This window comes from Sorex fumeus, unplaced genomic scaffold (genome assembly GCF_029834395.1).
Source record: "Sorex fumeus unplaced genomic scaffold, SorFum_2.1 ptg000169l, whole genome shotgun sequence".
NCBI lineage: Eukaryota > Metazoa > Chordata > Mammalia > Eulipotyphla > Soricidae > Sorex > Sorex fumeus.
Window position 1 is genome coordinate 10,246,451 of NW_026606226.1, and position 12,981 is coordinate 10,259,431.

At 53.2% G+C, this 12,981-nt stretch overlaps 1 protein-coding gene across 2 annotated transcripts in view; it reads left to right on the top strand.

Moving 5' to 3' along the window:
• FAM118B (family with sequence similarity 118 member B) overlaps nucleotides 1-12,981 on the top strand; it is a 43,936-nt gene that overhangs the window by 9,391 nt on the left and 21,564 nt on the right. The window contains exons 2-3 of one of the 2 annotated variants that reach the window (XM_056107607.1): nucleotides 5,732-5,801; nucleotides 10,520-10,612. In XM_056107607.1, coding sequence (XP_055963582.1) covers nucleotides 10,527-10,612 — 86 coding nt within the window. In that variant the 5' untranslated portion in view covers nucleotides 5,732-5,801; nucleotides 10,520-10,526. The remainder of the gene's footprint in view (nucleotides 1-5,731; nucleotides 5,802-10,519; nucleotides 10,613-12,981) is intronic. The other variant, XM_056107608.1, reaches the window with a different exon arrangement.

Below are 12,981 nucleotides of genomic sequence, written 5' to 3' on the forward strand. Positions count from 1 at the left end.
CGGAGACATCTTGGAGATGATAGAAAGTGCCAGATCTCCTAGCCAGGAGGAGGCGTTTCTTTTCTATCAAATGCAGTGAGAAGCAGCGAATCATTTTAAACCACGACTGGAAAATAGTTGGCACCTTGAACTGCCGTTTGCCGCTCCATCAAGCTGTCTTCTCCAGCCTAGAGCCCTTTTGATAGACTCGAGAGGTAAGAGAGGAGAAACTGATGTCTCAGCTCTTAAGTGCTGTTAAACCGAGTCCTTTGCCAGAAGGACCCTTGTCTTACCAATACACCTGTGCCAGCCGGAGCGTGAGTACGGAGGATTGAGGCACTTGCCTGGATGCAGCCCACCCCAGTTTGAGCCCCAGCATGGCAGGGTCCCCAAGCTCCCCCGAGTCCTGCCCTGGAGATCCCAAGTAGAGACCGTCAGGGTGGCCTGGGTGATCCCAGCATCTCAGGGCCCAAACCGCCCTGACTCCTTAGACCTTTCCATCGGATGCCGGGCCTGGGAGGGGGCCCAACGGCCTCCTGAGCAAAACAACAGCGGCAGAAATACGCAGTCAGAGGACCCGGGGATGTGACTCAGTGGTCGGGCCCCGCCTTGCAGCTGTGGTCACTGCGCCAGGTGTACCTCTGTTACTGCAGCCCCCGCGGAACGTGGGAGGACATGGGGAGGGGAGCACGCACCCTTCAACTCCCTGCGTCTCTTAGATAGCAGACACTCGAGCTGTGCCCCGAACAACTGGCTTGGCCTGCGAGATCACTCCTCACGCCAACCTGCCGCTCCCTGGGTTCCTCCTCCACAACAAAAGGGCTTTTTGTCCGCCTCCCAACGCCAACAGTAGTGATGGGGATTCCCCTTCGCTGGGGGTGCAGCCTCCGAGGCTCACTAAATTGGTCTTGCACTTGAGTTAGTTGTTCCTTCCATAAAGACCTGCGTGCCGGATCTGGATCTTGGGATACCTCAGGGTCCAGTGACCCGCAGGGGGGAAGAGCTCCCCTTCTAGTGGGGGGAGGCAGCCCACCGGCGTGTTTGCTGCGTGGATACTAAGTAGAGAGCGTGTGGCCCGGCGCTGGAGAGCGGTCCGAGCCATATCACTGCCATCAGGACAGCAGTGTCTTGTTTCTGTTCCGACCCCGGTCCCTGACAACCCTTTGCTGCTGTTGCCAGGGCCCAGACTTGCTGGGGGTCACATGCACGTGTGGAGATGCACGGGCTCCGGGGCTGGCTGTGGGACCTGCACATCTGTTCCACTGGGGGTGAGGCCAGATTGCAGGCTCACTTTTGGCACATGCACACAGCTGGGCTTTGAACCCGTGACCATGTGCTCTGAACCCCTGTGCGGTTTCGGCGGGTCTGGCAGCCTCACTGACCAGCCCAGAGACCAGGGCAGCACTGAGGGGGGAGCCAGGTGGAGGGAAAACCGGAAGCCCGTGCAGAGCAGGGCACACGGGGAGTGGGGGCGACGCCCAAGGGGCCAGTGTGTCTGGAGGGGGGAGTGAGAGCCTTGACTCTCTAGGAAAGGGGTCTCCGGTCAGTTTTTTAAGGTCATAAGTCCAAGCAAGTAAATCCCAGGCCCGGAAATTCCGTCCAGATGGTCATCTGTGAATAGAAGACTCATGTCTCAGCTTGAAGCGATTCCAAGATCCTAACACAGAAGTTTCTTCAATTCAGTTCACAGGCCAGCGAAACGAAGAAAGCAAGATGTCCTTTTTCTTGGCTAGGAAAACCATGCTTCTGAGACCCAACATTTAGTAAAATTGGAAAAATCCACTCCCAGCTTAAAGACAAAAGACTTTCTGTTTAGTAGAAAAGGCATCAGATAAGCCTTTAGTTGGGGAAATCGCCCTGTAAAACTAATCTGGATTACCTTCCTGATTTCTTTGCTTAAAAAAACTTTATTTAATACCGTAGCTTACAAAGTTGTTGATTATAGAGTTATCGCGAGCATTGACTGTTACAGCCCCAATCCCACCACCAGTGTGACCTGCCTTTCGCTGTTGTCCCGTTTCCCACCCCTCACCCCAGGACTGCTCCTTCGGCAGCCACAGAATCATTTATTTGTACATTGCTTGTTACAACAGAATGGTAAGTGGAATTACAAAAAATAGTTCAGTGAAAGGAAGTTTGTGAAAATTCTAAAATCGCACGGCAGGCTCACTAAAGACTTGTCTGAGGACTTACTGGGCTCTTCCTTGCTAGTTGAGCCTTCTGTGTTGCTCGTTTTTGCTTATCAAGCTGAGCTGGCTTCGATGCGACTCTCCCATCTGATTTGCTGTGCTCCTACTGGGCTCTCAGAATCGTGGATTTTTTTTTTTTTAATGTAGGAGTACTGCTATTTATTCGGCCACGGATTAGCTGATTGAATTGGGCATGAACTCCACTCAGAATTGTGGATTTTGGAGGTGTCATGCATCCTTGTATATGGCCGAGCTCCAGGATCTGTGGATCTGGGGTGATTCTCGGCCCGCCCCTTCCCACGGAGGCCCCAGCGTTTTCAGCCAAAACCCTGTGTACCTGTGAGTTTCATTGGCTTGGCCTCTCCTCAGGTTCTTCGTGAGCCGTGCAGCTGGGCTGTTACGGTGTGGTGGCTGCATGCCCCACTCTCTTATTTCTTTCAAGCTCAGTAGCTCTGATTCTTGAGTCTGCTGATTTTTTTTTTGTCTTTAATTTTTAACCCCCTTCATCGTTATTGTAATTGTCACAACTCGGTGCAAGGGACGGTGGGGGGGTGGGGGGGGGGGTTACACAGGCTGGCTGCCATGCTTGAGCCATGTCTGGGTTGTGGTGCCTGTTGGGGTGGGGGTGGGGGTCCCACACTTCAGTTGTGTGGTGCAGCAGTTGTGTTTATGGGTTGGGATCCCCAAGCTCAGCGCTACTGGGACCATGCACCGTGCGGGTGACTGCACTGGGACCAGAGGCTGCAGCACAGACTCATCCCTTTGGACCCTGTATTTGCCGCTTGGTCCTTTGACTCGGTGCAGTTTTCTGAGTGTTGCTTAGGCTTCCGGTCTTCAAGCAGGCACCCTGTCCATTAAATCTCAATCAGGATATTGCCAAAGTGGTGTGCTATGCAGCCGTGCCTTGTTTGGCCCCATATTATCTGTTGCAGGACACTGATGGATTGAGTTTTGTCTGTGATTCCGAGGCTCGGTCCTCTTTATGCAGAACCAGACTCGGTGTCTCTGTATCTGTGACACTGGTTTTATTTTTGATCTCTCTCTCTTTCTCTCTCCCTCCCTCCCTCCCTCCCTCCCTCCCTCTCCTCCTCCTCCCTGTCTCTCTCTCCCTCACCTTCCTTTCTTCTTTCTCTCCCTTTTCCTCCCTCTCCCTCCCTCCCTCTTTCCCTTCCCTCCCTCCCTCCCTCCCTCTTTCTTTCCCTTCCCTCCCTCCCATCCTCTCTCTCCCCCCCCTCCTCTCTCCTCCCCTCCTCTCTCCCTCCCCACCCCCATTTTTGCTCTGGTTTCGCTGAGGCCTGATCGCTGAAGAGGATACTCTGGGATGTGGGTCTCCAGCTCTCTGCGGCGGAACATCCTGTTTTCTTTTCACAGTGGGAAGAAACTGGTTCCAGTTTGTATGCTGGTCCCGCAGAAGGGCCTTGGAAGCATGCTCTCGGCTTCTCCGTACCCCAGTTCTTCTAGATAGGGCTGCATCTGAATCACCCCCAAATTTAGTCAGAAAAGAGGGCATCCTCTTTTCTCCACGGGGAAAGTGCTGCGCCTGTAGCATTGCCACCATGATGGCAAGTCAGCATCCAGGATGGACTCTTAATAGCTGCCGAGTGTTGAAAGGAAACCGAATGCACTCAAAGCAGGCTCATTCCTGAACCCCTCTTTATTGGGTGTTCTGGTGACTTTTGAGTCCGAAGCATAATTCAGTGATCTGAGTGGAGCGTCTCTTCAGTTCTTTATTATGTCTGCGTGAGAGTCTGTGCTCAGACATAACTCAGAAGTCAGAAGTTAACTGGCCACAGCAGTTTGTTTTGTTTATTGTATCGTTGCAGAACCTGTTCTTTTCCTTTTGGATAACTTTATTATTTTTCTTTTTTCTTTTTGGGTCACACCCAGTGATGCACAGAGGTTACTCCTGGCTCATGCACTCAGGAATGACTCCTGGCGGTGCTTGGGGGACCATATGGGATGCTGGGAATTGAACCTGGGTCGGCCACGTGCAAGGCAAACGCCCTGCCCGCTGTGCTTTCGCTCCAGCCCCATCCTTGTGGTTAATTTGAATAATAGTTGTTTGGGGGCGGAGAGATAGTACCGGAGATAAAGGTGCTTTCTCTGCATGCAGTGACCCCAGTTCGGTCCCTGGAACCACATATGGTCCCTTGAGCACCACTAGGAGGACCCCTGGGCACAGCGTGGTGTGGTCCCGCCCAAAAAACAAAACAAGAAAGAAGTGTTTTCCCAAAAGGAGAGAGAGAACAAAAGGGAATGCCCTGCCACAGTGGCAGGGGGGGATGGGGGAATGGGGGGGAGGGATATTATCCTGGTGGTGGAAAATGGGCACTGGTGGAGGGATGGGTATTTGATCATGGTATGACCGAAATCCAAGCACAAAAATTTGTAAATCTACAACTGTACCTCATGGTGTTTCACTAATAATAAAAAAAAAAGAAAGAAAGAAAGAAGTGTTTTACAGGGCTCAGGGAGGTGGCGTAAGGGTAGAACACTTGTCTTGTCTCTGAAATCCTGGGTCCAGTTCCCAGCATTGCCTTGGCTTCGGTGTCAATGGGGTGGCGTGGATCGCGTGGCCGCCCACAGTGTGGGGTCTCCTGAGATGTTTCACCTGACGTTGACAGCAAGTTCATGTCATAACATTAACCTTCAACTGCAGCTGGGACTTCTGAGCAGAACATTTTTCCAGGATGCACGTTTTAAAGCATTTTCCATCCATCTTAGTTCTGTTGAAGTCAGAAATTCTGAAGAAAGTAAAAAAGGGGAAGAAGAAAGGATACGTGGGAGGGCTGGAGTGATAGCACAGCGGGTAGGGCGTTTGCCTTGCACGTGGCCTGACCCGGGTTCGATTCCCAGCATCCCATATGGTCCCCTGAGCACCGCCAGGAGTAATTCCTGATTGCATGAGCCAGGAGTAACCCCTGTGCATCGCTGGGTGTGACCCAAAAAGCAAAAAAAAGAAGAAAGAAAGGATACGTGGGCCATTGAGCGGTTCTATTCTCACTGGGCGTAGGATGGCTGCATCCCTGGCTGGCTGCCGGAGCAGTGATATGTGTGGTAGGTCTTGCACGCTGCAGACCTGGGTTCCATTCCCAGCATCATGTATGCTCCCTTGAGCCCTTCCAGGGATGGACCCTGAGCACAGAGCCAGGAGGAGCACTGTGGCCCAAACGCTCCCCACACCTGCCGAAGTCTGCATTCTTTTAAATCTTGTCTCCTCAAGGAGAGCCCTTGACATGCCTCCCCCCACCCCCAGCCATGTTGGTGACTCTGGGGTCGCACGGGCTTGGGTGAACCCGCCTTTGCCCGCATGTGGCTTGTCCTTCGTTGGCGCGAGAAGCAGGAGCTGAGGGTGCTCCCAAGTGTGATGGTCTCCATCTCAAGGGGAGACTTCATCTTTGAGGACTTGAACATAAAATCTTCCTCTGGGGGATCGGTGTGGCTTCCCTCTTCCTGAACACGTCCCGTGTCATCGTCTTGAAAGTCTCTGGTTCATAAACTGTGGCCGTGTTTGAACTGGTTTTGGACTCTCATTCCTTAGCAACATGTGTTGTTGTTTGCAGGACAGACCTTCTCAGAAGCTTCACAGGAGGGAAAGCGGCGACAGAGAAGGAATTTCTCATTCTTGGCACGGTAAAAATCAGTTTCCATCACCGCCTTCCCCTTCTTGTCTGGTTTTCATGGGGTGTTCCATTGTCGCCTGCACGTTGTGGTCACTTTGGCTTTATCGTCTACAATAACTGACAGGGGCTGCCTCTGAGCTCGTGGGCCTGGACCCCGGGGTGTGGGGGTCTAGTGTCGGGGACCCCAGCTCGGAGAGCCTTAATCTGTAAAGGCTCCCAGCAGCCCAGCGCAGGGCCAAGAGTGAGTGGAATCATTCTGGTGTTTTATCCGTGACTGCAGGTGACATGGGAGATCTTACCTGAAAGAGGATTAAGGAAACCCCCTCGGGCTGGGGTGCACAGAGGTGTCGGACACTGGTACTGCTGGATGCCCCTCCCCACACACACACACCTGCCAGGCTGGGGGGCCCCCTCCTTCCAGTGCGGTGGGGAGGAAGAGTTGGAAACCCTTTCTGCTCTGGAGACGGAGGCCACAGCCTCCATTTGAGAGCGGCATCCAGCAGGGCCTGCCCGATGAATCCGTTTTGCTCGGGAAACACTTCCCGGGCCGACTCGGGACCGGCCTTTCCTCCTCCAGCCCCATGGCGCTCTGCAACCCAGATGTCTTGGATTTCACCCAGAATCCACACTGGCGGGGGGGACAGGCTGCTTTCTTCCAAGTTGAAGGACAACTATCTTTTCCCCTGAACAAAATGGAATGAATCCTTTTTTGTGTTTAGTCTTCATTCCAGTCCCTGCTTTAATAATAATGATGATGATGATGATGATAATAATAGTGGAGGCAGGGGAAGGCCGGAGCAGCCTGCAGCCGGGCCAGCTGCTCTTGGAAGTGGGAATGGCGTCGCTTTCTCAGGCTCCTCGTTGGTTGAGAGCTTTGATTTCCAGGCCAAAAGGAAAAAAAGTCATCCTGTGAACTTTTCTCCTCCTGTGTGCCGAGGCGTGTCATTCTGAGTTCCCTGGGGCTTGTGGATTGTTTGAGCTAGGAATGAGCTTGAGGAAGGAATTGGGGGGTGTGACTCGGTTCCGCGTGGCGGGAGCCGGGCTGGTCTTTGCAGGAAGGCGAGACCTGGGAGCTCCGAGCTGGGCACTCCCACAGCACCTGCGCCTTGGCTCACCCCCTCCTGTGTTCCTTCACGGACCTTTCCTAGAAGATGTGCCTTGATTTTTTTTTTCCTCCCCCTTCCTTGTCTATCAGCAGCATTCTGGTGAGTTCCAGTCTGGGGACAGGTTTCACAGGGGTAGCATCTTACCTCATTTCTGAAGACTCGAGTCTGACCATGTCGTGGTAATGAGGTTCCTGTTCCTTTTCTCAGCGTTTACCAATGTCTGAATTTTATTTTGCTCAACTCTCTTGGCCTTGAAGGATTTCTCACTGGCTTAGCTGTAAGTGGAGCAATGAAGACACTGCCCAGGTAACCGCCTCTGTTTTCTTGTGGCAGAAGAGCACTTTGAACCCGCTGTACATAGCCGGTCTCACTAACCCGCGCCCTCAAGCCGAGGTCCCTAGAGGAGCGACCCCGACCCCAGGAGCTGGTCTTGCATGCTCGCCACTCCCCCGGTTAGCTTGGAAGCGCTTTAACACTAACTGCATAGACAGCATTGTAAATTGCAGAACCTCGATCAATTAAAACAAACAAACGAAAAAACCACTAACTGCATTTTGTTGTGGGTGAAGGCGAAAATGGGTCTTTTATGAGCGTGACTCTGGAAAGAACAAAGTGTGGTTGGTGCTTTGATGCCACGGCGGTGAGCCCGTGAGGTCGTAGCCCCTGGCGCATCCATCAGACTGAAGCAGAGACCAGAGGAGGAGTGTCTGCTCCGGGTGACGCGGCCGTGCCCCGTTACTCCGCTTGGCCCCGGCGGAGCTGCTAGCCGCATTGAATTCCCTGAAATTGTCCGAGCTGCCGCCGCCCTGCAGAACCGTTGGCTCTGTAAGGGGAAAAAAGGCAGAAAATTCAGAGCGCATGCATTGGCCGAAATGGAATCCAGCAAAAATGACCTCGATGATTTTTCTGGCAGAAAACGGTCCAAGTGGTCTGGGGTTCTGAGGGTTCCGGGGCGGGGCAGAGAGGCAGGCCGGCAGTTATTGGTTCCATTGCGGCTGCTTTGCGTCGGCTCCCACGATTGCCCACCGAGCACCGACGTGAGCAGCAGTGGCCAAACCCCACACCAGCGTTGCTTCCAGATAACCTGCTTCCTGACTCATACGAGCTTCCTTTTCTCACTTCTCGTCTGTGAGTTGTTGTTTTTCGAGGTTGAGGAGGTTAAGGCCCTAGCCTTGCGTGTAGCCAGCCAACTGTGGTTTGACCTGGAATTCCCCTGGGGTGACCCAAGTCCCCAGTTTTCAGAATAAAAAGGGGCCGGGATGGCAGCTCGAGCGGTGGCCCACCTTCCTTCAATGTGTGAGGCCCGAGGTCAGCAGGACCCAGCGGCACTGCATCATGAGGCGCAGCCTCTGTGAAAGTACACGAACTGAAACCAGCCCAAGAAGCGAGTCCTAGGCAGACTTTAGGGAAGTATTGGTGAATCAAGAGCACGGGCGCAGGGCGCGGGAGACGGGCCACCGTGGTTTGAATTCTGGCCCTTCTGTGCTGCAGTTTTTATTATTGAAATAGAGTGATGATAGCACTTTTTGTCAGTGTTTATAAATGGTTTCTGGATGTGGTACACTTGTTAAGGAGTTAAAGTTAAATGAGTCCATTAACTAAAGCTCTGGTTTAGTAGCTAGGTTACTAAACCCAGGGCCCATGTAGCACCACACTCTCGGGCCGTCGCATTGAACTCTGGCCCAGTTGGTTGAGAAATGCTGGGAGTGGCCCCCAGGCCCCCTGAGCACCACTTCAAAGCCTCTCCCACCCCCCAAATATCATTTATTCAGTTGATATTTTTAGGACCATGATTTTTGTTTGAGGGGGCCACACCTGGCTGGGCTCACTCCTGGCTCTGTGCTCAGGGATTATTCTAGTGGTGCAGGGATCTAACGGGATTGGCTACATGCAAGGCAAGTGTCCTGCCCACTGTAATATTTCTCCAGCCCAGGACCATGATTTTTCGAAATCTCGCATGCTGGTGGGCTGTTGTGTGTGTGGTGGGAGTATCCACTTTTCCACACCGCTTCTCCCTTGTAGAGTGGAGGCTCAGTCACGAGGGACTTGACGTAAGCTCAAGGATCTCCATGACAATATTCTCTGGCACTCAGCTTCACACTCTGATGCTAGTGCACTGGGCAGCTGTCAGATGCATCGCCCAACAGGGAAGGACGGTGGCACCTAGCAGGCTGAGAACGTGCCACCATGTAGCAGAGCTTGGATTGTAGAAAACTGTATGTGATGGAGATGCTGTTGCTTTGCCTCATCTAAGAAGCCCCTGAAGATAGTAGAGAGTTGACTCATTAATTTGGAATGAGGGCAAGGGAACATATACTGCCTTTTAATTTACAGACTCTGTCTCGAAGAACAGAGACCTTGCACAGGGCTCAGGTGATTATGACATTTAGGGAAGATTTACTAAGTGCTTTATTTTCTCTGAGCTCCAACTTTCTCGCCAACAGGTCTGGAATAAAGATTTGATTGGCAAGACCGTCTGCTCCATGGCTGTAATTCACTCTGAGGGGGATCTTCCCTAGTGCCTGGGATTCCAACCAGGACTCCCAGTCAGTGGCGTGGAATATGGGGGGGGGGGGGGAACTCTGCATGTTTCTCCAGAAAATTAAACCAGCAAGCTTGTAGAAACATTTAAGTGAAGAAAAAAAAATCCTCAAAAATATCTAAACTGCGAATAATTATTAGTAATCCAATTCTTTCTGAATATCGGCGATAGAACATCAGATACCCGTGAAGCTGGGAGCACATACTGTCTTCTGTGGGGGGTTTGAGTGTGTACGTACACTAACCTTGTGTTGCTAGTTTAGAATTAACCGTCCTTAACAAGTTCACTAAATACGTGAGCGGTCAGACTCACTGCTGTTTCCTCACTCTGTCCAGGCCCCTGTCCCTTTTGCTGGTGGCCCCATCATGTGGACATAACTGGTCATTTGTCCTCCCTCTCTACTAAGTGACACCTGCCCCATTTATCACCGGATCTCAGGGCCACTCCGCCTCCCTGTCAGGATACCTGTCCAGCCACAGCTCCCACGAGGGCATTGATCCGTCTTAGGAGCTTAATAGTAAATGCATAATTGGGCATTATCAGCACACTTACCTGTGGCTTGTCTTAACGCCCATATATCTGCTCCCAAGGGGCTGAAGCGATAGTACAGTGGATAAGGTCCCTGTCCTGCAGCGGCCAACCCGGGGTCCATCCCCGGCACCCCATATGGTCCCACAGGCGCTGCAAGGAGTGAATGCTGAGTGCAGAGCCAGAGTAGTCCTTGAACATCACCAGCTGTGACCCAAAAACAAAAACATAAAACCAAAAATGTGCCCCGAGCAGGTCTTGTGGGAAAGCAGGTTATTTCTAGGCCCCGGGAATGGGTGGCCCAGAATCAGTGCCCGTATGGACGCCGTTTGACATTGGTGCCGGGGCCTGGGGGGTGGGAAGCTTCTAGAAACAGAAGCACAAAGCCTCCTCTCCAGCTGCCTTCCTCTTTGCCCGGGGCCCTTAGGTTTGGGTCAGGAGCACATCTCTGGTGACAGGGGACCACTCTAGAGCGCCCTCAGTTCGCCAGCCCGTTGGAACCAGCATGTGTCCCGGCTCTAACCATGGCTCGCCGTGTTTGATCTCTTCCAGAAACTGAATGGCTTCTACAGGGAGCCAGGCCTCTGACATAGACTCGCTCTTTGGATTCTTCAGTGATGGCGCACCCCCCACCAAAAAGCCCAGGTAAGGGGGGGCGTCCGCAGGAACGAGTGCACGGCTGTCAGCGGGCAGGAGGGGAATAGCCATGCCCCCCAGGCTCCTGGTCACTGCCACCGATGTTGACCATTGGCAAAGGGTCGGCTTGGGTGTTGGTTTCCTCACCCAGGTCCTGAAGCCACAGGATTTTTGGTCAGACCGTCAAGACCCCTCGGGCCTCACTGCCAGGATGACCAAGTTGAACTCAGCTCCTGCTTCCCCTGTTTCAGATTTTGGAGCCCTGCTTTGTCCTGCTGTTTCTTGGGGCCTTGCTTTGTCTCTTTCCGAAAGAGGAAGATGAGGGGTGGGCTTGTGCTGCGGGACGCTGCCCGGATTGCAGCCCCTCGCCCACGCCCACACAGACCCCCGAAGTCTCACACTGTGCCGGATGCCACTGTTGGGTTCAGTCAGCTTCCCGTGTTTTTCTTTCTTGACTGACGGAATGGTGTCTGTCCTGGAGCCTGATCACCCGGCTGGTGTCACTGTCGGCCCTTTCCCTCTCCGAGCGTCCAGCCTGCCTCTGTGGCAGCAGAGAGAGACTTGTAGACCTGCTGACACAGCGAAAGTCGCCCGTTTAAATCATTTCTTCCGGGCCTGGAGCGATAGCACAGCGGGTAGGGCGCTTGCCTTGCACACGGCCGACCCGGGTTCGATTCCCAGCATCCCATATGGTCCCCCAAGCACCACTAGGAGTAATTCCTGAGTGCAGAGCCAGGAGTAACCCCTGAGCATTGCTGGGTGTGATCCAAAAAGCAAGTAAATAAATAAAGTCTTCCTCTGGTCACTCGCAGGCCAGCAGCTGTGCTGGTTCCCGCCCTGTCTCCCAAGCTTGCCTTGCGAGGTGGGCCCCCTCTTCCTGGGAACGGGTGTCTTCTCCTTTGGAAAATACTCTCATGGAGCCCTCCTAGTAAGGATCCAGAGGAGAAAACGTTTTCCTTTTCATTTGAAAATGACTTTATGCTGTTAGAGTTAGATGTGTCTCGGTGGTGTGACAAGTGTACAAAGTGTCCGTCGGAAATCATCTTCCTTAGGGTGAGAAGTCGTTGCGAATAATCTCTGCTGGCTGGCCTCCGGGTTCCGGCCCCATTGTCCCTGGTTCCTGTCTTCTGTAGAAACTGTCACTGTTGCCCTTACTGGCAGCTGGACAGGGTTATCATGTCACTTCCGGGAACCAGGCGGTCCCCCTCCTGAGGCGGGTGGTGCTCCCGGGCTCGCCGCTGGGTTTCTCTTTGGTGCCGTTGGCCTTCTTCCCTTCCGTAGTAATTTCTCTCGCAGCCTTTCCTCCAATCTGTCTTTGTAGAATTCTTGTTTGGTGTTCAGGTGTTGGACCTTTCATTTTCTCATGCTGCTTTTGTTTTTGTAAATTCTGCTCTCTCCGAGATGCTCTCCATTTTACCTTCCTAACTCGTAAATTCTTTGTTAACCCCAGTCCTCTTTTTCTAAGCCTACCCTTCTCTGTTCTAGTCAGGATTCATAGATGTCAGTTCTTTGGGAGTAGGACCACCAGGGCTGGACCCCATACACTGAACTCTGGGTTCCGACCCCATTGTCCCTGGTTTCTGTCTTCTGTGGAAACCGCCACTATTGCCCTTACTGGGAGGGCAGTAGTGACAGTCTGGGAGCCTCTGTGCTGGCAGCAATTGTACCTGGGGCCTCAGGTGTAGGCTGGCATTCACTCTAACCCTGGGACCCTCTCCCTGGCTCTCGTAAGTGCCATCGGGGCGTGGCGAGGCTTCTCCTCTGCTCACAGGGATCACTCCTGACAGTGTTTGGGGGGCCATCTGGGGTGCTGAGGATTGAACCCGGATCAGCCACCTGCAAGGCCAGTGCCTACCCACTGTATTGTTCTCTCTGTCCCCTATAAATGCCAGTGTCCTTGCTTATTCTGTCTCCCTCCTGTTAGTTTATTGTGACCATCATGCGGGGGCTTTTCTCACGTGTCCCGTGAGCCTCTGTCTGCTCCCGTGTCGGGGCCCACAGCGAGCGGCGCCCAGAGTGGCCGTGGGCTCCCGCAGTGGACCCCTTCCTGCCGGGCATGAAACCGGGCCGTGGAACTCTATCCCTGTCTACCTCGAAGCCAGAAAGTAGGAAAAGCCACACATCCATTGTCCACAAATGAACTGTCCAGCTCCGTCGAGTGAGCAGGAAAAATCTCCTGCCGTCCACATTCCTGTCAGGGTCCGCGTGGGCCTCACGGAGTCCCTTAAGCCAAGACTTCTCTTAGCGTTTGCTCTGAACCCCAGGCCCTGACTTTCCTATAAACTTAGGCCGTTGGGGGCCTGTTTCTCCACAGATGCAGCCTCCCCTGGGCCTGGGCTCCCCGAGGTCTTCCTGACTGTCAAAGGATGCCTTCAGGA